The 24,468-nt window shown below is 58.8% G+C and overlaps 1 protein-coding gene across 8 annotated transcripts in view; it reads right to left on the bottom strand.

Moving 5' to 3' along the window:
• The window catches only part of SCHIP1 (schwannomin interacting protein 1), a 138,363-nt gene that overhangs the window by 11,014 nt on the left and 102,881 nt on the right, over positions 1-24,468 (bottom strand). For 3 of the 8 annotated variants that reach the window (XM_067002732.1, XM_067002734.1, XM_067002733.1), the window contains one exon: positions 22,800-23,396. In XM_067002732.1, the coding sequence (XP_066858833.1) occupies positions 22,800-23,396 (597 nt within the window). Of the gene's footprint in view, positions 1-726; positions 1,241-6,314; positions 6,432-22,394; positions 22,537-22,799; positions 23,397-23,523; positions 23,645-24,019; positions 24,095-24,468 lie in introns of those variants that run through there. The other 5 variants (XM_067002736.1, XM_067002735.1, XM_048059527.2 and 2 more) reach the window with 5 other exon arrangements.

The following is a 24,468-nucleotide window of genomic DNA, read 5'->3' on the forward strand; positions in this document are numbered from 1 at the left end:
AACACTTGTTTTGATGGATGGGTTTGCCGTAAAATACAAAATAAGGTCAAACCTTCACATTCTCTCCAGCCACGTGGCACGGTGCCTTAAAAATTACGGGTCTCGCGGTATGAGAAGGTGCTTGGAAAGCTCTTTTAGGGAAAAGCTGGGATGAGGACACCCAGAGGAGGGGGGAGTTTTGCCAAGCAGCACATCACACCGGGGACAGGGCATCAGCGAGTACATGAAATTGGCATGTCACAGGCAGCCCAGCTCTGCGCTCCTTGCACCGTGAAGCTCCGTGCCTGCAGCCCCGTGCCCCACAGCCCTGTGCACGACAGCCCTGTGCCCAAACCCTGTGCCCAAGCCCCATGCCTGTAGCTCCGTGCCCAAGCCCTGTGCCCATAGCTCCATATCCAAGCCCCAGGCTTGCAGCTCCATGCCCAAGCCCCAGGCTTGCAGCTCCATGCCCAAGCCCCGTGCCCACAGCTCCGTGCCTAAACCCCATGCCCACAGTCCTGTGCCCAAGCCCGTGCCCAAGCCCCGTGCCCACAGCTCCGTGCCCAAACCCCATTCCCAAGCCCCATTCCCAAGCCCCATGCCCAAACCCCGTGCCCAAGCCCCATTCCCAATCCCCGTGCCCACAGCCCCGTGCCCGAGCCCCGCGGCCCCGTGCCCAGCGAAGGGCGCTCGGCAGCACCCGGCCGCGCAGAGCGTGCAGACAAAAGGCTCCTTTCTGTCCCCTACCTTTTTATAATTCCCCTCCACGTCCCGCGCGGATGCCTGCCCGATGATGTCAGCCATTCCATCACCGGCCCCGCTCATGGCCCCGGCTGCCGGGCGCTCCCCGCCGCTCCCCGCCGCGCCGCGGGGACATGGCAGCGTGGCCCCGGGCACCCCGCTCGCTGCCGCCCGCCGGCGACGGGGCCTCGCTCGCCGGGGCCTCGCCGCCTCCCTGCCCGCGGCTTGCCCTAATAAAGTCAAAGGCAGCGGCCGGGGCTGATTAGCGGGAGCCGGCGGAGGAAAGCCGAGGGCTCCCTCCAGCCACTGGCAGCGCCGGGTAAAAATAGCCCCAAGCCCTCGCCGGCTGCGCAAGGGCAGGAAAAATCCCGGTGTCTTATGTCAGAGCCAGGGCCCGGTGCCGCCAGGGGACGGGGTTTTTTCTCCCCGGGTTCTCTCCGCGGGGATCGTCCCAACACGAGCTGGCAGCGGGGCGTGGGTCCGTCGCGGGTAGCAGGGAGCTCCCAGCGGGGTGTTCCCAGCCCAAAGCGGTTCTCTCAGGTGCGGAAAAAAAAAAAAAAAAGGTTTCTAGGAGGTAGCGAGCGGAGCCCCAGCAGCCTGGGCTCGCCACCCGCCCCGCGGGAGCAGCTCCGGACGCGCAGTTCTATAGGGGACCCTTCGCAGGATGGCCCTCCCGTCCCGTCTGCCCCGCGAGCCTCCGAACGTGGCGCTGCCGGCGCAGAGGTGCCGCTTTCTGCTAGGACCCAGCTACAGGTCCATCACAGCCAGCTCCAACAGCCCCGCAGCCCAAACGGCGGAGCCAGGCCCTACCGACCTCATCCCACCCCAAACGCAAACCGTGCGGAGTTCACCGGCTCCGGTGACACACGAATTACGCCTTACTCTGCCCTGAAGTGGCAGGAAAAAAAAAAAAATAACACCACGCAGGATTGTTTAATCCAATTACTTTCCCAGGACGGTGCTTTGTAGCTCCTCGCCTCGGTTGGGAATTGCTGCTGTCCGGGCATTTCATTATTTCTGGCCCCCCCGCCGCTGACTCCCTGTGTCATTTCCCGCTGCTCCTAAAATTAACTTCCCCTCCCGACAATGGGGATCCTGACGTCCGCTCTGATAACGCGCCTTGGCTTCTCCGAGCACCTTTGTTCGGAGTACAATGAGGCCTACGGCACTGCGCCGGTAGGCCCCGGCCCTCATTTCTTCAAGAAAAGGGTGTTTTTTGGTTTTTTTTTTTTAGGATTCTGCAGACACGATCAGCCTGGGAGCTCCCAGGGAGGGAAGGCGGCGCACCGGGGAGGGGAAGGAGGGCTTACGGCCGGGATCCTGCAGCCTGCGGTGCCGTTGGGGTGACCGAGCCGTGCAGCCCCGTGTGAGGGCCCTGCCAGCTGCCCGGCCCCCGGCAGCCCCCCGGGACCCCCCCCGAGCAGCCCGGTGCGGGAGGAACGTCCGAGAGCGTCCCGCAGATGGGGTCCCTGGATCCCCGGGGACAAGCCCGGATCTGCCAGCATTTTGGCGCACGGCATCGGGAGGGAAACCAAACGTGGCCGGAGGTGGTGGTGGGAGCACCCCCGCAGCCCTGTTGAGGGGGATTTGGGCGTCCTCCTCGGCGGCTGCTCGCAGCCGAATAAAAAGTCGTCCCGAGCTCCGGAGAGAGCTCAGCCCCGGGATGGGGGCCCTTGGTGGGTGTCCCGGCGCAGGGAGCCAGCCGCTGGTGTCCGCTCCTTCCCCACGCGACGCCGAAGGCCGCCAGGGGTGCGCAGCACCAGCCCCACGGCCGTCCCTCCGGCACCCGGCGTCCTCTCGAGAGGCGCCCACAGCACCCACGGCGGGCTCCCGCGAACAAAAGCAGCAGCGGCACGGGGCCGCGCTCCAAGGTACGCTCGGCTTGGGCATCGCCGGCTGCCGAGCCCCCCCCCCCGGGTACGGGGGAGCACACGTCAGATTGCATCAGCTGCGAGGCGGCTCCATGGTTACAGCGGCTGCTCCTCCATTCGGCGACGGGCGATGGGAGCGCTGGGGAGAAGCTGCCAGAACCACCTGAGGCCGCTTTGCTTTTTATAGCACAAAAGGAAAACTTGTAACGGGCACGGCGAGGGCGGCTCGGCTCGGGGCTGCGCGAACGGGAGCGTGCTGCCCCTGCCAGTGCCACGGTGCTGCCGGGTGCTGCCGGGTGCTGCTGGTGCTGCCGGGTGCTGCCGGTGCTGCTGGTGGCCCCGCGGTAAGGATGAGGCCAGCCGGGGAGGCCAGCCTTCCAGTCGGCTCGGACAGGGCAAGGAAGCAGGCCGCTTTCATGTTTCATGCACTTTAAACATGCCGGTTGCTTACGAGCGCGCGAGGATCTGAATTTAACCAGGCCACGCATACCTAACGTTTGTTTGGGTGAATAAAAAGCTCCGAAACATTGCTGGCACGTGTCGGCCTCCTCCACTGGGGGAGGCTCAAAGAGAAGCCTCCAGCCCCTTGCTGCTCAGGACCAGCTTCCAAACACCGCCGGTTACCGAGTTACTAGGTACAAACCCCAAATTCCCAGTGAAGTTCAACGAAAAACACCCAAAACTCTCCCCACAAAGCCAGTGCCGGTGCCCAGCTGGGACCTAAAGGTGGCCTCCACCCCGCGGTCTGCACACAGCCAGCACCGGCCGCTTGTGCGCCCTCCCCACAGATATTTTTGAGGCGGATCACTCACGGAAATCTCACCAGCACCACGTCACAGGACATTTATTTTATCGTAAAGGTCCGAGTAAACCTCCTGTGAGCAGCCCCTTCAAACCGCCGTGCCCCTGCACCGCAGAGATTTGTTAAAACACAGCACTGCGAGCGGAGGGACGAGGCCGCCCATGCCCTCCCTCTGCAGACGCCTACCTGAGCGCCGGCACATCCAACGCTGTGCCGAAAGGCGAGGAAGCAGGGATGAGGCCAGCAACAGCCTGAGGAGCCCAGTTTTGGGGCCTGCCACGGTGCACCTCTTGGGCAACGCCGAAAATAGGCGCTCACAAGACGAGCCGAAACGCCGACCAAGGCTGCAAGGCAGCGCGGTGCTGCTCAAACACACGTTAGGACAAAAGCAAACGACTTCGCCTTCACTGCAGCGTTAAGGTCTGGACTTGCACGCCGCGCTTTCCTTCTGTGCAAGCTCAGGACCTCACTGAAGCCTACCCAACGTGCAAGAGCCGGCACTGTTCTTGTCAAATAGTAGGAGAAAAATGGAGCCCTGAACAAAATATTTGGCACGGGAGAATTAAACAGTACGAAACGGGGAAAGAAGCAACTAAGAGGAAATCACTTTTATCCTTTTTTTTCTAACGCTCGGTTTATTTGTGGCCTTCAGGGAGCGTGTCCTCATTTAGCCATCCCGCGGCGGTCTGTACGGGGCGTTTTTCCATCAGTTTTTAGAAAATCCCCGTTGGCGGAGGCGGCGGTGGCCGTGGGTATCGCTGGGAGCCCCGTGGGCACAGCAGTGTGCGGCTGGATGGGAGCTGGCACTGCCAGCCCCGGCCCCCGGGGACGGAGAGGCCAGCGGCCACCTGCTGACACCGGGCAGTGGCCCAGGAAAGGCGCTGGGGCCTCCTGGCCATGGGGCAACCAGGCTGAGCTCAAAGCGAGCGGGTCCCCAACCCCGTCCAGCCCGGCGCCCTCCTGGTGCAGGGCTCTTCTCCCAGCCCCGCTCAGGTCAGAGGTTTTCTGCTGAATTCCTCTAAACCAAACATGCCCTCGGCTTCTCCCAGCGCGTCGGCTTGTTCCTCTGTTTGTTTTGCAGCTCTCATAAATCCCAAGCAGCTCCGGAAAAGGCATGTGGGCAGGGATGCGAGGAGCGCAGCTACGCACCGCCACCCTCCTCCCCCCGCCGTGCCCAGGGCGGCCGCCAAAATCCCATCATTTCTGCCTCCGGTTCGATCCCAAACCCGGGCTCATCAGCCACGGGGGGATTAAAACTTGGCCTGTAGGTTAATGGGCCTGGGGGGCAGGGTTTCCCTGCCTCTTCGCAGTGTTTTGGGACAGATTACATCCAAAGGACCGTTTCCGCGAGCTCCGCATTCTTTCTGCCTGCCTCCGCTCTCATATTTATCGTTCGGGAGGAGAGAAAGCAGCTCGTAAACAAGCGGAGATTAAAACAGATCCAACGCGGCGCTGCTGCCACGGCACAGAACCGGGGCTGCAGCACGCAGGGAAGCTGAACAGGCCGGCACGGCCTTGGGATGCTGGGCACCGGGCACCAGGCACCGGGCACCGGGCACCCGGGAGCCCCAGGGTCTCGGCGTGCCGGGAAAACATCCGCCGTGCACAAACAATGGCACCATTTATTGAGGGACGAGAGCAACAGGCTCGGAGCCGCAGAAAAACCAGATCCCCTCAAGCGGGGAATGAATAAACGGGATTATTATTATTTTTTTTTTCTCCAAAGGAGCTAAAAAGGGAAATTCATTTCCAGAAGCATTTGTTACGTTGAAAACACTCACTGCCAAAGCTTCTGAACCCTTTTCTCTCTCTATATACGTACACTCGCAGCGGTATCTTTTCCCTGCGGGATGGATTTGACAATGATGGCATTTTGCCTTGAGACACGGGCTGAAATTGGGTTCAATGCAGCTGAGGGGACACCGAGGCTGCGATGCTGCCCTGGCCAGGGCCCGGTCGGTCTCTCGGGTGCCGTCCCCGCCGGCCGGCCGTGCCCCCGGGGCATCCTGCAGCACGCACTGCACCGCACGTCCGCACCGCCGCAGCACGCTGATATTTGGGGGGGGGGGGGGGGCAACAACCTCCCCCAGGCGATCAAGCCCCCAAAATGCCATTCCCCAGGCAGGTGCACCCCCCCCCCTCTATTCCAGGGGCCGCAGCAGCCCCCGGCCCCGCTCTCCCCACCCAAAGGATGCTCGGCACACGCAGCCACCGCCGCTGCCCCCCCCCAGCTCTGCTGCCGACCCCCCCCCGGGGGCCGGGATGGGCCTTGTTGGGGGCTCAGGGCCGGGATCGTGGCTCCCCCCGGGCCGCCCCCGCTTCGCTGGGGGCCGCTGCTGGAGCTCAGCACCCCCGGGGCGGGCCCGAACCCGGAGCACCTGCATTTGGCACGGCTGTATTTGGGGGGGGTCCTGTATTTGGGGGGGGGGGGGGGGGGTCCTGTATTTGGGGGGGGGGTCCTGTATTTGGGGAGGGGGGGGGTCCTGTATTTGGGGGGGGGGTCCTGTATTTGGGGGGGGGGGGTCCTGTATTTGGGGGGGGGGGTCCTGTATTTGGGGAGGGGGGGGCCTGTATTTGGGCAGGGGGGGCCCTGCATTTGGCCGGGGGCGCTGCGCTGCAGGGCGGCGGGGGTGGGGGGGGGAAGCAGCGGGGCCGCAGCATCACCACCGCGCAGCCCCCCCGCAGCGCCCAGCCCGGCCCCCCCCGCACCCCAAAAAGCTGCGGGAAGGCGCAGCCCCCCCCTCCCTTCACCCCCCCCCAACCCCTCCGGCTGCTGTGCCCCGCACCTCCCACTGTCCCCCCGCAAAAGCCCGGCCCCTCCCCGGCCCCCGTTCCCCACGGGACCCCCCCGAAAGCCCCGCAGCTCCCCCCCCCCGAGGCTCGGGCCCCCCCCCCCGAGGCTCGGGGCCCCCCCCCGGCACCTGGTAGGGGCCGCTCTCCTGCAGGACCATCTCGGAGCATCCCGCGGGGAAGATGGACGCTGCCGCCCGGCCCCGCCTGCGCAGCGCCGGCCGCGGCTCCGCCGGGCTCGGGGGGGGGGGGGGGGGGGCGGTGATGAGGGGGGCGCCGGGCCCAGCGCCAGCCGCCGGCTCCTTCCCTCCCACACAAAGAGCGAGCCCGCCGCCGGGAGAAGGGGGGGGGGGGGGGGGGGGGGGAGAACGAAAATGGGGGAAAAAAAATTAAATTAAAGCTCCCCCGGGTGAGGCGGGGAGGGGGGGGGGGGGTTGCTGCGCAAAGCAACGCCCCCGCGGCGCCGCCCCCGCCTCTCCGCGATGGGGGTGGGCACGGGGGGGGCACGGCGGCGGCTGGGAGGGGGTCCCCGGTCCCCCCACGGCCCTGCCCTCCTCAGAGCCCCCCCCCCCATCACCGCCCCAAATAGGGCCGGGGGCTTCGCCGGAGGCTGGGGCCTGGAGGGCTCCGAGCCCCGGCTCGGCCTTACCGCTCCGACGGCCCTAAAGCTGGTGACAAGCGGGGAAAATGGGGACCCGGGCGGGTGTCCTCCCGTCCCTGCACCTGCAGCGGGCTGGGCTGCGGGTCAGCCACGGTTCGGCTTCGCCGCTTGCTCCCCGGGGTGCTGGGTACCCCGAGAGCCCCGGCGCAAGGCCTGCGGCACAGCGGGTCCTGAGCCTTGCTTGCTGCTGGATGGGGCCCATCGCAGGAGCACCGAAACACCCACAGAACCCACAGGGCACCACGACGCGGGCCCTGAGGTGCTCTGGCCGGCAGCTGGAGGCACCCCGGGGCCTGCCCTCCGTCCTGGGGTGGCCGCGTGCTGCAGGACCAGCCGTGGCCGGCTCCTCCCGCAGCCAGCTGCGGCCACGTTAGAAACGGCAACGACTGCAGAAACGCTGCACTTGCTCACAGCGCGGCTCGGGTTTGATTCCCCGCACCAGATGCGCCTCCAGAAAAAAATCGGCCTTCGTAGGAAAAAGGGCCCTGCCCCGGCTTTCTGGGCTCCTCCTTCGCGCAGCCAGGCCGGAGAAGCTGGAGCAGGGGTGGGTGGATGGAGTGCCCTGGTCCCTGTGCGTTTCGGTGATGTGGATGGAGAGGAGACCCCGGCTCCACTGCTCCCACTCACCACAGCAGGGTTCAACCCAGCCACGAGCCCGAAATCCCCTGGGAAAAGCGAGCACAGGAGCGCACGCGCCTGATCGGCAGCTTCACCACGTGTGGAAGGTGCTAATAAAAGAAAAGAGCCATGGAAGCTCTGTCTCTTGGGATTAGGTTTAAAAACGAAAGACGAGTACCCCAAATGGCCCGAACACAGGCTCAGATGGCTGCTCCATTTGAACGAAGTGAGCCACAGTGTCGGCAGCCCTAGTTATTGGGGCCTCACTTCAACAAATTCAAAATAAAAAACCATACTGTGAGTAAGCCTTAAAGAGAGCCTGGTTTGCAGCCAGGCTTTTCCTCCAGGCCCGCGGTGCCCTCAACGGGGAGCACACGGAAGAGGCCAGACATCGGCCTCAGCCCAGGGGTTTGCTCCTCTCCTCCGGGCCGGTTTGCCATCGCCCGCTCGGCAGCGAGTCAGGCGGGTAGGTAATAATTAATGCAAGGCCTGATTAAATGGAGGGAAAGCTTCCTGGCGGCCGTCCAGGCGGGTCAGTGTGGCACGATGCCCCCGGGTGCACCGAGCGCTGCTGCCCTCCGCACACGCACGACCCAGCGGGAAGACCCCAAAACACCCCAGGACCCCCAGTGGCCCCTGCCAATGGGGAAGAGAAGCCCGAGGGCATTTGCACCACCTGCTTTTGGGTTTCCTACTGAGGCTTCTTCTGCCGAGGGCTTGGGGAGTGGGGAGATGCCTGTGCTGCAGAGGGGACAGCTCCTCCTATGCCCAGCATGGAAAGAAAACGCGGCTTTACCAGGCACTGAAATCCCCGTGGTTAAATGTTAGGGCTTCGTTGCTTATCCCCCTACAGAAGGAGAAAACACCCGGCATCCCCAGTTCTGGGGGAAAATATGTAATTTCCGATTCTTTCAGGATTTTTCTTTAACCTTCCAGTAAGCCATCACTTAATCGCAAAGCACCACATCCCATGCACTGGCCCCTTGCACACCCGTGGGGCACGCACGTACCCAGAGCTGCCCGTGCTCAGCCCCGGGGCCACTGGAGCTGGGGAACACATGCAGGTTCCCAGCGCTCCCAAAGCCATTGCTCCGCAGGGAGCAGACCCTGCAATACAGCTGCACCCTCGCAGGAAAGCCGAGCACTCCTGACTGCGTAGCCGGGGCGGGCAGGGAGCGGGGCACGTTCTCACCGCCGCGGGAAGGAAGCGAAGAAATGTGGGTACCTCACAGGAAGCCGCAGCCAGCCCTTTCCTTGTGTATTCAGAACTTCCCACTGCCCCACGCGTCTATTTTTATGCGTGCCCCGCACCACGCGCTGAGCCCCCGCGAGCACCGCTCCTGCACTGAGCCAGGGCCAGCGCTGGAGTTGCTTTGCCCCGATGAAAACCCCACCGAGCTCCTACAGGACGGCGTGCCCCAGCCTTCACACAACTGGGAATCCCATATGGCATCACGGGATTTCATCTACATTTGCTGACGATTTACTGGGAGTTATGGATTTAGCTCCTCTTTAAGCCAAGCTAAAGCTTCTCCAGGGTTTAAATCTAGCAAGAAAAAAAAAAAAAAAAAAGATTATTTTTTTAATCGGTTAATACTAGAAATCTCCTTGGAAAGGGAAATACTTGTTTGGATTACATTCATGTGTAATGCTGTAGACCACTGCTTCTTTATTGAGGGAAGACGATGCTGAGCTGTTTTCCATCATTTTGGACATGTTACTCCTCCTTACGAGGAGGTAATTCTCAGGTGATTTAAAAATCCAGACAATGCCTGTCCCTCTTCCATGGACTTTTTATTTCCACACAGGTTTCTGCAGCCTTTTACAGCAAGAAGCTTTATAAAACCCTCCCAAAGCACAGGGGTGCCAAAGATAAATATTTAGGATAAAATCTTGTGCAATGAAACATCAGAATAAAACTCTTCTTCTTCCTCTTAGAAGACCAAATATGGCTTTATCAGGAAAATACAGGAATAAACAAAACCAAAAACATTCTTCAGTGAATTTCTATTCTTTTGGAATTCGTATGAGTTGGGAATGAAAGAGCACCAGGAAAGGTGCTGTTGTGTTGTTGTGCTTCACAAAAACCTCTGTCGTGTTCTTATTTTGATGCAGAAGTTACGCAGAGGTTATGATGCACATCTTGCAACCTTAACTTTCTTGCGGGCCATTTTCAGGGGTAAGAGATTTACGCGGAAAACTTTCTACGTGTCCCCCAGACAGCACCTGTGGCTTTACACGACCCAACCGCAACTTTCTATTCCCTCAAAACACGGAGCAGAAGGCTGCAGAAACTTCGCTCTCCCATTATGATCCCCCCCGTGCACAGGACGGTGAACGCTTTACGGCGAATTAGGGTGATTAATTTCAGCCACCCAAGTGTTTGCAACTTTCTGGTGATCCAAAAGTGAGGAACCATGCAGCAAACTCTCAGACTTTTCCACGGAGCTGATCTGGAAAGACGCGCTGATACAGCTGCATGGGCTTAATTTTCAATTGTGCGATTCATAAGCTGGCTCGCACGTGCTTAATAGAGAATTTACAAATGGCCTGATGATTAGTAGGTATGATATCCCACCAGTTATTTACTGCTAATGAATGGAGAACCATTTCTCCATTCTCATTGCTAATGAGCACGGTGAGATAGCAACAGAAAAGCTATCGCTGCCTCCCTGCAATTTTATTTATGTTCTTAAGAATGAGCTGTTCCTTCAGAAATGCGATATTCACATTATGCAAAATGCTATGGCGAACGCGAGCTTTCCAACAGAACAATATAAAACTGTACGGTTTTCTATTAATATAAATAAATTAAAATGCTACAATCCACCTTGCTCTGCAGCGCTGTTTCTTTGGGAGAGGATTTGTAACGAATTCCATCGGCTACAAATAACTTTCCGCGCTTTTGGCCTGTACCCACAGACGCGCACGGTGCAGACCTGATGCATGTTGGAAAGCTGCTTTTCGGGACCAGCTGCCACAAGCCCCGGCCCGTCGGTCCCAGCACCTCATTTCTACATCCTCTCACCCGAACCAAAATTAAACCCCGCCCGCAGCACAAACGCGGGGCAGCACCAAGCACAAGGCCCCCTCAGCACCCTCTGCAGACAATTACACGACTTCACTGACCAAAGATCGTAGTTTTCCCCTTTCGTGCCCTGCTGCTCGATTTCCGACAAAACAAGGCTATATTAGTCCTGCCCAAAGGTGGGGAGTGGTAGGGAGGCAAAATAAATGGGCTTTCCTAACATCCAGCTGGATGGCGAGAAGGAGTAGGGGAAAGTAGGGGGGCACTTACAGCTCTCACTCTCGGGTTTTTGCTCAGCAAAGCCCATTTTCTGCACTAAGGTGTGCATTTTAATGGCACGCTAGGAGAAGAATTGGAGCATTTTCCAAAGATGATGAGAAGAAAGGAAAAAAAAAAAAAAGGTATGAGAAGAAGGGGAAGAGGGAGAGAGATTTCCCCTGAGATGATGAAGAACCGCGTGGCTTTCAGCTTCCCCAAACGGGGACACGAGGAGTTACACGGAGACGTTCATGAGTCAGGTGCAGAAACCCAAACCCCATACCCCGAGCTCCGCGCCCAGCAGCCCTTCAGCAGCCTGGGGATGTGGGCACCAGGGCAGCCAGGAGCAAGTTTGGGATTAAAGCCTTTAAATTGTGACAACGTCCCTGAAACTCCAGCCCGGCCATGCAGGAGCACAGACACACGTATAACCTGCGTTTATACCCACAGGCAATTCATTTGTCTGCGGCGTGCTGCATGCCAGCAGGCTGTAGCTGCTCTCGTCTGATAACAAAAATCAGCCCCCAGTTATCAGCGAAGGCCCCGAGCCCAGAGGACCGTGAGGGCAGCACATGTGGGTGGCGCCAGCACCGTTCTGGGATTATTCTGGGATTATTCTGGTATCGGTCGCCTCGAGGCTGCCTGTCCCATTCTGTTCCCCTCCTGCTTTCCAGCAGGGAGCGTCTGGGAGGCTCGGGTAGGGGCTGGCTTTATAAGGGAACTCACTTGAATTGCCAAGCAGGTGGTAAAAGCCCGGAACAGGGACTTAGAGGCTGAAGAAATACGCAGACCACGCTACCAAGACACTCGGAAATTAAAAGTTTCTTTTTCAAACCCAGCCAGATCCTATAAACACGGAGCACGAGGACACGCCGATAAGAGCAGTGCCCTCTAACTGCTTCCTGAACACAGGCAGGAGCGCACCAGGACAGCCCTCGTCTGAGTCACGGGCACGACAGAAATAAACAGGCGGGGATTTCTTGCCCCGTTTTGAAGTTCGCTGTCTGTAACTCAGCTCCTGCTGACAAAGCCTAGCGGAAATCTACTTTTTTTTTTTTTTTTGGTCTATTTATCCTATGCACACACCTTTCCAAAAATTAATAAGCCCTCACAGAGCTTCACCCCCCTGAACTGCTGAGATCGAGGCTTTTTGGAAGTCTGCGATTGCCGCGTGGGAGCAAACCCAGATCTCAGCCCTCAGAACCCGGCTCTCGCCGTCTGTTTCACATTTGCGATCCTTAAGAAAACGGCTGCAAAGTCAGTCCTGCGAGCTGGACTCCCGACTTGAGAAAGCAAAATAAATCTTGGGGTCACATTTAGGAGAGGGGCACGTTCTGAAACGCCGCCGTCAGCAGCAGCTCCCTGCCCGGGCCTGGCGCCTCAGCTCCCCACGCAGGACTCGCAGGCAGGCACAAGAGGGCCGAAAGCACGGCGTGCCGTGCCGTGAGAGCCGCTGACAGGGCCGGCACGCTGAGCGTGAGGACGGAAGACTCTAAAAATAACAGGATAAGCAAGGGTGGATCCCAGCTGAGCCTCGTTAGTCATGGAGAGAGGGAGTCACAGCCGGCGGCGAGGCAGCTCCATATAAGAGCAAGAGAAGGATGCTCCTCGCCTCCCAGCTCCCATTTTTCACTCCCCCACTCGGCCGCAGGCTCCTGCTGCCAGCAGGCCGAGCGCTGGGAGCCCGCAGCTCTTACAAACCACAGAGCATCCCTGCCTGCGGGTTTTTAGGGCCAGGTGTGACGTGAGGTATTTCCTCCGTGGGGTGTTTCCTCCCTCCTGAAGCCGAGGGGATGGATCGATAACCAAACACCAATGATCCGGGTTAACCCCTCCAAGCCCTGACAGCCCCCTAACCCCCCTCTCCTCCCCCCATTAGTGCAATTAGGGCACTAATTGCAGGCCCAGCAGCCTGCAGCCCCCGGCCTGCCCGGCTCCACCCGACCAGGCCCAAAGCCAGCAGGAACGTGCCCGCGGGGGACACACGGTGACAGCCCCGGCCCTGCGGCCTCCCCCAGCGATGCTCAGCTGGAGGGAAGGAAACGTGCCTGGGGCTGGCAGGCAGCAGCTCCTTGTTCCCGGGCCAGAAAGCAGAGAATCGCCGCCCTGCTGCGGGCAGGGGCCGGCTGCTGCCTGTCTGGGGGCTGCCCTGAGCAGAAGAGGAGCCGCAGGCCGCGTTCCTTTCCCCAGCCCCGCTTTTTCAGGGGAACTCACGTGCACACCTTTTGCAAACAAACCCGTGTTTTTCCAAAGCCTTTGGAGCTCCGCAGCAATCAGCCAGCAGCACGGCTACTGATACGCCTTTCTCAGAAGCTGTTTCTATGTCTCAGACTCCCCCTACAGAGAAATGACAGGCTGTATTTTTTTGCGGTTTACCAGGCTACCTCTGCGAAAGGAATGGGGGGAAAAGCTGCCCATGGGAAGAAAACGGTCAGGGCAGGAGGTTCTCGTTGTGCCACGCAGCTTCCCTCCCCATCACCCCCGACAGGAGCCACGGGCCATGAGCAGAAGGCCAAGCAATGGCATTTTAACTTGCACTGACCAGGCAGAAGCCACATTGCCCACTGCAGCTTGCACCGGGCTGGGGGCTCTGCAAACCAGGCCCTGGCTACGGGGCAGCCCCTCTGCAGGCCCGGGCTTTTGGGATCGCCCAGCAAAGTGCCCCCAGGGCAGCAGGGACCTGTCCCCGGAGCGTGTCACCAGCTCGGAGCAGGCAGCAGGCCTGGCCTGAAGCTGGTGGCACAGCTTGGTTTTCATTTTGATGGGGGAGAGGGGGAACGGCTGGCGATGCTCTCGGGCAAGTACCTGAGCCGTGGGAGGAAAAAGAGAAGGCGATGATAATGCTGGCTACTACAGCAAAGCAATGCCAACCCGCAGTTACACAATAAACGGCCCTGGGAGCAGGCGGGTGTCAGTCCCCGATGCTCAGGGGGAGCAGCTCTGCTGCAACGTGGGAAGCAGCAGCAGTATGGCCAAAATGCTGGGTATTTCTGGTCGCCCGCACTCGGGCAAGTTCACTTTACCAGAGGGTGTTATTTCCCCACGAAACACGTGCTCTTGGATGTTTTCATTCACCAGGTTTCATCCAGACACATTACTTCATCAAGGAAAAAACTTCCCATGAAGCTACAGTTACTGCTTCGAGCCAGCTGCCCCTGTCTCAGGGCTGAAATCCTGTCCCTCTGGCACCGCGGGAGGGCAGGGGCTGATCCAGATTTCGGACAGCTCCGGGCTCAGTTCCAGTTTTGTTTGGTGCGAAACACAAACATAAGAGTAATTAGCACGCATACCGTAAGCAGTATGTCATGTCCTACAGACAACATCAGCAGTAAGTTTAAATATAAATCCCCTGCTCCAGAAGGCTCTGCATCAGGACCAGGATGTGCAACGAGAGCTCTGCAACCCACAGAGGGGTGCTCACACCCCGTGCCTTCAGCCGCGACGGCGGGGACGCGGCCACCCAGCTGTCCCAGCTCTTAGGACACCTCCGTGCACACCACCATGGCCACTAAACCCAGTGGCCACCTCCTCAAAGCCCTCCAGGAGCTTTCTGGCACCGCAGAGGCTCTCCAGCATCTATTATTAATATCAGTAGTTTCAATGTTATGAACCTTCAGCTAATTCTGCGTCCAAATCCATTTCATTAGTACTCAAATATGCAGCTAACAAGGTGGGAGGGACTGTGAACAAACTGCTGGAGAAGATGGGAGCTGGGAGCGACCCTGGAGCTGCAGGGTGGCTCTGCAGGGACAGCATCGTGTCCTTAAAACAGCTCCACACGGGAGGCCAGAACGGGAAACTGCCCAGGAGCAGCACTGCAAAAGGGAACGCGTATTTTACAAGACTTTCAGTGCGTGCCCTGATCAGCATGTACTTTCCACTGCAGAGCACCAGGCAGTTGGGAAGCTCTTGGAGATGTTTCTTCAAGGTTACAGCTCCCAGGTCAGCCTCCGTAAGTGACGAGCTGGGAGATATTGAAGTTAGGAGCCCAGTGCTGCCGTGCAAGCACCAGGGCTTGCACCTCTGTGCTCGGCCGGCCGAGCTGCCGGCTGCCCTGCGGGAGAAGGGCGCACATTTGCATCTGTCTTTTCTCGAGCATTTTGACATTCCTCTTTTCTCTGCTTTGCTGCAGCACGACATAAATCTTTTTGTTAGAGCTGTCTGCCCAGGGGAAGGCTGGAGTCAAACAGCATTTAAGGCTCGAGCACAAAGCCTTCACCCAACAGAAAATCCTATTTCACAAGGTCCAGGTGAAAACTTCCACCCATCCTCTGCCAGTCACTCGTGCTCAGCCCTCTGCTGTGTCATTGCCACACCGCTCCCGCGCGCGTCTGTGCAGCCCTGTAACTAAATGGGCTTGAGCAGCTCCTCATATTCCCAATCCAGAAAAAAACACCCAACCCTCCCCATAAAAAGTCTTCCCCATAAAAAAAGGGCCTCTTTCACCTTTGCAAGTCACAGCTAGAAGTTGGCTTTGCAGTTTTCAGCCTGAGAAATAAAAGATGAGGAAGCAGCAGAAGAAAGAAAAGGCCAGCCAGCTTGTGTCAGCCTGCACGCCAAGCTATTAGACATTGACTATTAACGTCTCTATGCAAGGCATAGAGAACTCAGTGAGGAAACATGATTCACAGATTACTTGTTTTTAAACTGCGAAGATCAGTTTATCATCAAATTCCTATCAGGCACGGAAAACAGGAAACACGATGGCCACACATGACCCAGGTACTGAATCCTGGTATTTCCCCAGGTCCCTCTTTAATAAATTCAATACAGGAGTTACATTAAATAAAAAGTTTAGATTAAATTTTTAATAACTCACTAAAAGCATTTCAATCCCCTACGGACCGTACATACTACCAGCTTTTGTATGCAGAGAGAATTAAGCACTTTAATATAGTTTTCTCCCTCTCTCTCTCTCTCGGTTTTGCATTGCCACCTACTAACCGAGAGCATTACATCTCATCCCCACACTTCCCTTTCCCCAGCCCCTTCGAATTGCAGTTATGTCCTCCAGCTCAAGTGAGCGCTTGGATTTCATTTTAACAAAGCACAGACAGGTTCAAATAAATGGCTTTCGTGCAATTTTCTCATTTAAAGGAGATCTATAGATCACTGAGCAGGAAACCGAAATTGGTGATATAAATAAGATCTACTACTGCTGTGACGCAAATGACTCCATAGGCGTGACAGGGAAAGACAAAGTGGACGAAAATGATACAAGTACTTGAAAAAGCTGGAAACCCTTGAAGACAGCAGCTATTACGGAGTGCTCCCATCTCAGGCAACAACTGAAGCTCAGGTAACACAACCCAGGAACTCATTTCCACCAAAGCCATTAACGCTTTGCTTACAGAATTAGGATTGATTTGGGATAAAGGTTAGCTGGAAGAAAGATTTCCAAAGCTGGCGCTGGTTTATTTCAGTTATACCTAAGGATGCTTCTCATGCAAAAGTGGAATTATCCGACAATTAGCGGCCAAAATGTACTGAGCTCCACTGCTGGAGAAATTGCAGCCGCTGCTCAGAAGTATTATTCCTCCGTGCTACTTGTGCCTGCTCCGCCTGGCTTGGGTGACCTTACTGTAACAACAGCCTGCAGCCATAGAAACTCACCGTCCACACTGGCACACGCTGGAAATCACTGAACTGACCAGATTATGTGATTATCCTGAGCAGCTGCTTGCTGTAGGAGATAAATATCTATACAGAGGCACGGGGAGAAACCGGGATAGCAGACTTCCTTCCAGAGGCAGCTGTAGCTGACTTCCATAACCGCACCGTGGAAGCACATGTACCCTAACAACAGCCTTTCCCTTTGAAAAACAGAAATAAAGCCTGTTTTTTTTTCTGACCAAATACGACGTTTTCAGCAGACCTGTTTAGCACTGCCAGGTTCGCAGGACGTGGAGCACTGGGTACTGTGGAAGCAGCATTCCTAGAAGCATGTCATATTTAAAAGTAACCTCTAAAATACATCGTGCTGTCTGGTAAAATGCCCATTTCATTTAAATGTAATACTTCAAGCAGCTCCTGCCCCTCTGCGTTGGCAGTGGGCACCGATGGCTGGCTCCGTGCTGCCTACAAGACCTGGGTGCAGCTACCACGCGTGGCTGAGCAGCCATTTCCAACTGCAGGAAATCCCAAGCAGCAGGCCCTGCGGAGGGTCAATTTGCATGGCAAAACCTACGTGTTTATTTGTTAAACTAGTTGCCAAACACGAGTTTCTTAAGGCAAGGAAGAAATCCTTTCGTTTCAGCAGGGGGAGTCGCACAGCCTTCTGAACACAAAGCGCTTGGGCGCTCAGAAAGCTTATTTTACGTGCTTAGCCAAAAGACTGGAAAATGGTTTGTTTCACACATTAGCGTTTACAAAACAGATCACACAGCGCAGGGGAGCCCATCCTTGCTTTCTGTGTGTCCTTTGCTTTCTTAGGACGAGAGGCAAACCCCGAGCGTCCTTCACAAGGCAGCCACCCCGAGAGGCGCTGGCCCTGGGCCGCGTTCCCGGAGGAGAAAAGTTCATTGCCAAGAGGGAGAAAACAGCGCGTGCTTGGGCGCAGATAAGGGCAGCGCTGCGTGCATGTGTGCCCACACAGAGAATAAATCGTGTGGGACGGCAGTGACGGGACACTTCTCCAGGCGGTGTGGTGCTTTGCCCTGCCGCCCGGCCCCCGGCCTGCGCTGCGGGCAGCGCGCTCGCCCCTCGCTCCTGGCCCAGTGCTCCGTGGCACAGCCACCAAAGCCTGTCCCCCGGTGGCAGTAGGCATGTGGAAAGCAGGATGCCCCTTTTTGCTACTGGGGGAGATGCAGCAGGGCCAACCCCTCCCAGACACCGTTCATCAGACCAGGTTGTGGTGGGAGAGCCACGAAGCTGCCCACCTCAGCGGGGGACGGGCGCCGGGCTCCCTGCCCCGCACCAGGCCTGGCCTTCTGCTGGCAGCCCCCAGCCCTCGCCCTCCTTCCACTTTGGGCACAAACTTTGGAAAATAAGCGAGGAGGCTGCTGCGGGATGGGTGCTGGATCACAGGAAGGGCAGCGGCTGCCCCGTGCCCGGTGCCCTGCCCACGCAGCTGCCGCAGCCTCTGCCGGCTCAGCCATCGGCCCTCCCGCTTGCCATGGTTATTTGATTCTCTTTTGCCACTTTCCCACAGGAGTCCGAGGGGCTGGTGGGCTCTGTAGCTGTATTCTTGAGCCTTGGGCTCAAGGCTTTGCCAGCAGCGGCCCTGGCAATGAGGCCTGGCCTGCAGCTCGCCTGGCCTTGGAGCGCTCCTCCGCAGATCCGAAACGTGTTTTGAGTTGCACCGAATAAATACTCGGTCTTTCTATGCCTGTTAATACACTCCGCCTGTAATTTCTCTCTTCCCATACACCATGATTACACACGCACCAGCCCTGGGTAAGCACCAGCCCTGCAGTAGCTACCGTCCTTCAGCGGTAAAATAACGGGTTTTGCACAGCACAGGCCAATTCCGAGAGCTGAAAACCGCTAACCCCTTCACTTAGCACACCCAATATGCAAGAAAAAAAAAAAAAAGCCTAAGTACATAATTATTATCCTATCAAGTGTTCCTGCTGCCTGCTGCTGTTTCAACCCCAGGTATCGCTTCTGTGTAAGTGGAAATCTGGGGCAGTGCTGGAGGCGCCGGAGGGCAGGGGACGCGGCTCCTGCGGCAGAACGGCTCCGTCTCGGCGTTACGCTGGCAAAACCCTGCTCTAAGGCAATCCAGATTTTGACTTGCATAAAAGCCGACTTCTCTCTTTAGAAACCTTCAGTGTTTGCTATTTTCTACATCAAATACCCCAAAATCTGCTTAAAATATGCTCAGCGACCTTACGACATGCAGCATCACGAAGGGCGTTTTTCGGCATCGCACACGAGCACATGGCAGAGGGTTTGCTGCTGCCTTCGCTGCTGTCAGCATTTCACTCACCCCACTTCTCAGCTCGTTTTGGCGATTTCTACATAACGTATGAAACGGTCACTTACCAAACGGCCAGGGAGCACCGCCAGCTTGCTGGTGTCCATAACACAGCGTAGTTACCATAATATTAATACTCAGATAAAGGAGAATCATTCATCAAAAAGAAATCCGCATGCTGTCACCCCACGTATTTAGCACTTTCTATAATGAAAGGCTTTGCGGCAGCAACGGAGATGGAGTTTTTGCCCAGGATTATTAATCGTGGTCATTTTGCCCGGACGGGTCTCAGCAGCAGCAAACATACATCTCCCCCATCCATGTAATTACCGACGCTCCTCCCGAAACAAGCCCTTCAGAGTACCTGGAGCTGTTTTCTCAGCTTAATGACACAGCACACTTTGGCAGGACCATTAATATCTTGCCAGCCTCGCCTAACCTTTGAGCTGGGTGGAAGGCGGCCAAAGTACGCTGCCAGCTGGATGCAGGGGCGGCCGCCACGCGCAGCCTCGCTGCGGCACGTCACCTCGCGGGGACACCGCGCGCAGCCACCCCGCTGCCTGGCCGAGTTACGCCTCTGTCCGAAAGGCGTGCCTGCCTCGTCAGCTGGGCCCCGAAACGAACGGGCTGACCCCGGAGCACCTCTCTCACCCAAACACTCACGTTCCTCTCTCCAGTCGCCGTAGGAGGAGTTAACGGTCAAAGCCGGTAAATGGAAGAGCCCTGCTGCATGCAACTGCTGCCAGGTGGGGACAGGAGGTCTGGCAGTGCTCCTACGCGGCAGGAATGACAGAAATGCAATTTCTTGCAAGCCACGAGTTTGATTTTGAAAATGAGCGTGTCAGAAGTTAACGCACTGACAGTTCTCGTCGGGGGAAGATGCCTGCCGGGCGTCGCAGCCCTGCCGGTTGCTCCCTGCTCTCAGCCAGCATCACACGTCACCGAGGGACGGAGAGCCTAACGCTTTAAGTGAGCTCCATCAAGCAGCTCTTACTTATTTTAAGTGAGAAGAAAGCCACTGCCAACCTCGCCAAGCAAACATTCGCTCCCTAAATGCCGGAGACGAAGCACGCAGGCAGCGCACAGAGCTCTGCAGCGAGCAGCACCGCGGCTCCCGTTTGACCCCAGCCCGTGACCGACAGCCAGACACTCCACCAGAGCCAGACCCTGCCCTGGCCAACTATTAAATCATTTCAAGATTTAATCCTGGACCATAATATCTACTTTGAAATCGTCTCCATGGGCAGCAGGCCACGGTTAACCGCTCCTTGGAGCGGAGCAGGAGCACTGCGCCCATCTCCTCTAAATCACGACAGCCTGGAGAGCCAAGTGATTCAGAAGGAAACAAATTTAACTTCCCAACACAGTGAGCATGTTCTGCAGAAAGCAGGAGCCCACACGCCCGAGGGCGAGGTACAAGCCTGGGCAGAGCGTGCTGAGGCACGACGCGTTATATATACCGCCAAAGGTACCGGGTATCTGGCATCTGTCTGTCTCGGCAGCTTACGTAGGAACATGCCAGCGATGAGAAGGGAAAATACAGACTCCGACACACTCCCACCCGTGCACAAGTCCTGGAGGCTGCAGGGACAAGCTTTTATCACTGCCTGCAAGGAGCCTGTTCTGCGGGCAGCACCGTTCATTCGGCAGGGCCATCCATCTCCGGGCCGTCACAGCGCCGAAGCCCCGTTACGGAGACGAGCCGCCTGAGCCACCTCCTGCCTTGGGAGGGTTTTTTTAATCGACTACGGAACGTGCGGATATTATTTTTCAGAAAGCACATGCCATTGATTGTAATTACCGTCCTCGGAGATGCAATGGAAAGAAAATGAAAGCTATTAATGCTGGTTTTGACTTCATTAGAAGCAGCAGTGAAACTGCGAGCACAAGGCATTGCTTCCTGCGCACCTCCGCGGCCCCGAAGCGCCACAAATCGCGGCGCGGCACATTTGTTCCTGCCTCTGATACGGGCAGGAGGTGGGCAGGGAGAGAAACCCCGGCAGCGGGCTTCCTGCAGCCGCCTGATGAGATCGGTCCCAGCATGTCGCCAACCTTCAACCCCCTTTGAGAACTGACGGGATTTCTCCTCCAGCAGGCGGGAGAGCCGTCTAACGCAGCGTGACCTGGCTCGACAGACCGGGCTCGCAGGTGGCCCCAACACGTCGGCGAGGCCTGTCCCAAAAGAAACCGTCCCCTGGGAAGCCGGGAAGGATGCACAGCCACACGGCCCCGCTGCAGCAAGGCGCCGTGAGCTCCACCCGGCCTTCCTTCCCTTCCACCTCGCCCAGCTAGGGACGGGAAACGCTCGCCCCTCGTAACAGAACCGGCAGCTCTCGAGTACTTTTTTTTTTAAAGTCTCATTCTCAAAAAACGTCACAAAGGAGACACGGCAGAGCCGTGAAGCCGAGAAGCAAACAGCCTGCTGCCCTCCCCAGCACCCTGCAACCACCGCACGTCCGACGGCGGCACGGCGGGACCAGGCTGCAGCAGGGCGCAGCCTCCCCGCGGAGCACACTGAAACCCAACCGGAGGTAGCTCCCTGCAGAGAAACAACTCCTCTCCAGTTTCACAGTTGCTCGGGATTTTGTTTTTCTTAATAAAACGTCTACGCTGGGCTCCTGTTAACATATGCCAGCCGAAGACACGCTTCCCCTCCCAACAGCGGCAGCTCCCTACCTCGTCCCTGTTGACGAGATCCTTCTAGAGCACGCCGACCAAGGCCTTAACGCTGAAATTTCTCTTTTTTCCCTTTTTCAAACCGATTCGTCTCGCGGTTGGAGCCAACTAGCCCATCGTCTTACTGCCTAGGTCCACCTCGCGGTTTCCATGCTCACAAACGCTGGGGTTTCCAGCAGGCAAGACAAAGACAACATTGCGTCATAAACGGCAAGATGCCGAACCTTAGGAAAATGTCAGGGTCACGGATAGAAACAAACAATCAGAAAGATTTTCTCTTCGAGCTGACGGCGGCGAGCCGTTAAGGCACTGCGTCCCCCCGTCCTGGCGTCACCTCTGACATCCGCCGTCACTCCGAACCCGAGCCATGGGAGGTCTGTGGGACTAGGAGGTGCCACCCGGCCACGTGTCCCACCCCAGCAGGGCCCGAGAGGACTTCGATGGAGAGGAAACGCACCTCTCCCGCGGGGAAATCAGAGCAGCGGAGCTCGGATTCCTCCTCCCCCTGTCCTGGGTGTGGGTGGACCCTGGTCCCGGAGCCTCCAGGAGCATCCCAGGCTCCTGTGGGACAGGAGCGAGCCCGGACGGAGAGGGGCAAGAGCATCGCAGCGCCACAAACCACAGGAGCTGTTGCTCCTGGGGCTCCAAGAACTCCGTCCGGGGTTTGGGTGGAAAACCGAGGACGGGGGGGTTTTCCACCTGGGCTGCCAGCTCAGGCTGCGCAGCGGGGAACCCGGGCTGCGGGCAGGGCAGGAGACCTTGTGCGGGCACAGCGCTGGGTGCTGGGCCTGACGGCACGGCCACACAGCCCGGCTCGGCGGGGCGAGCCCAGGAAAAGCCTTACGGGCACGATTCCGTAGGTGAGACCTCGCCTCGCACAGCACGTAACCGGAGGCAAAGAGTTTCCAGCAGTGCTGCTGCTTCCGGCAGCCGGGGCGGCAGGAGTTTATCTGATAGCGCTGCAGAGGAAAGCCTCCGAGCCACAAGAAAAGCACTTTTTTTTTTTTTTTTCCTAAAAAAAAAAGCTGAGTTTCTGCACGAACGAAGGTTACCTGTCTGGGTTCCTCCGAGCACCGAGGCCACTCCATTCAGGCCTCGGAAGCGCGGCCGCCCTCCCGCTGCTCTGGGAGGGAATCCATCCCCGCCAGCACCCGCCCAGATTTCTCCGCAATTAAGTTGCCGAGCCGAGGATTTCGGGGAAAACCCCCGAGCTCCCCGCGGCCGGGAGATGACTCCGCAGGACGCGAGGGGCCGGGGGGCAGCCTCGGCAGGAACCGAGCCCGGGCTGCGGGGCGTGGGCGCCGGGGGGGGGGGGACTCGCTCCCGGCTCCCCGCCGCCGCCGCACCCCGGCGCTCCCGCAGCGGCCGCGGGGAGGAGGGGGGGGGGGGGATTCACGCCGGGCCTCCCCCTCCCTTCCCGGACCCCCCCCCCAACCCCCCCCCCGACCCCCACTCACCGAGGCGGGGCTGGCCCGCTGCCCCCGCTCCTGCTCCCGGCACTGCAGCCCCGCCAGGTGCCTCTCCAGGGCCGCCCAGTCCATGGCCGGTGGCTGCGGGTCCCGGGGGGGCTGCGCCCCGCTCCCCCCTCGCCCCCCGGAGCCCCTCTTCGACCCCCGGCGCCCCCCCCCCGGCCCCGCCGCACCCCCCCCGGACCCCCCCCGCTGCTGTTGGGGGGGGGGCAGCGGCGGGGGGCGCTGGTGCGGCCGCGGGCGGGGGGCTCCGGGGGGCGGGGGGGCGCCGGGGCGGGGGGGGCGCTTCAAGGAGCCGGGGGAGCCGCTGCGGGGAGCGGGAGCGGAGCGGCGGAGGGCATCGGCGGAGCGGCAGGGAGGCGGCGGGGAGGGCAGGGAGCCCCCGTCCTCCTCCTCCTCCTCTTCCTCCTCCTCTTCCTCCTCCTCCTCCTCCTCCGAGTCGCCCAGCGCCGCCAGGTCCAGGCTGCTGGGGGACGGCGAGGACTTGCAGTCGGAGCACGGCGTCACTTTGCTCGAGTTGGACTCGGAGCTGGAGCGGCTGCTGCCGGCGTCGCTCCCTAAATCCATGCCATCCTCGCGGGGGTCCTGCCGGGGAGAAGCGAGAGGCTCCGCGTCAGGGATGCCCGGCCCGGACCCGAGGCCACCGGGCTGGGGTGGGGGGGGAAAGAAGCCGGGGGTTTGGAGGTGGGGGGGGGGTTTGGGGGGGGAGCACCGGAGCCTCCGCCGAGCCGCCCCGACGCCGCCGCGGGGCGGCCGGGAGGCGGCGCCGGCCCCGCGCTCGCAGCGCCCCCGGCGGCTGCCGGGCCCCGAGGGCGGCCGGGGAGGGGGGGGGGGGAGGACAGGAGCTTTCTTCCCCCCCCTTTTAAAAAAGCAGCCCGAGGGGCCTTTAAACAGCCCCGCTCCGAAAGCGGGATCCTCCCCGTGTGTGTTTGGGGGGGGGGTGAAGGCGCGCCCCCCCCGCAGGTGCCCCCATCCCCATCCCGAAATGGGCTCCGGGGAGCCGCATCCTGCCGGGTGCTGGGTGCTGGGGACACCAAACTTCTCGCAGCCCCAGGGGCTGGTGGAGGGAGAACCGGCAGCTCGCCTTAATCACGGTGGCGTTTGAAAATCCATCATTTAATTGCATTTGGAGTTTATTTTTTAACAGAAGGGTGGAGACCTAAGTGAGACACACATCCCTAAGGCTGCACGGGGTTTTAAAATGCCACCTTGCATGGGATTGAGGGGTTAGTGCCTGGCACCCGGTTCTGCCACCCCCCCTGGGAGCATCGCCCACAGGCTGGTCCCAGAGCTTGCACTGACATACTCGGTTTTAGATGATGGGATTTAGATTTGGATGACAAATGCTGGGGGGAGCTTGCTGAGGTCAGGACACACTATCAGTGGGCGAGCAGCGTCAGCACAGAGATCTCAAATCCATGTCTCCACAGCTCAGACGCAGCCACCACCTTCCCTTTATTACTGGCAATGATCTGCAACACACAAGGAGGTGGCTGTGCTTAGGGGATTGTATCTGCTCGGCCGATTTTGGTGTCCCGTTCTGCTCCCATCCCTCTGGTGACAGGGGACAAGTGACACAGAGATCCCAGAAATAGACACCGGGTGTGACAAACCTACACCGTGAGCTCTCCTGGGCAGCTGGAAACACTTGCGCCTG

The sequence above is a fragment of the Anser cygnoides genome, chromosome 9, assembly GCF_040182565.1.
Source record: "Anser cygnoides isolate HZ-2024a breed goose chromosome 9, Taihu_goose_T2T_genome, whole genome shotgun sequence".
Classification (NCBI taxonomy): domain Eukaryota; kingdom Metazoa; phylum Chordata; class Aves; order Anseriformes; family Anatidae; genus Anser; species Anser cygnoides.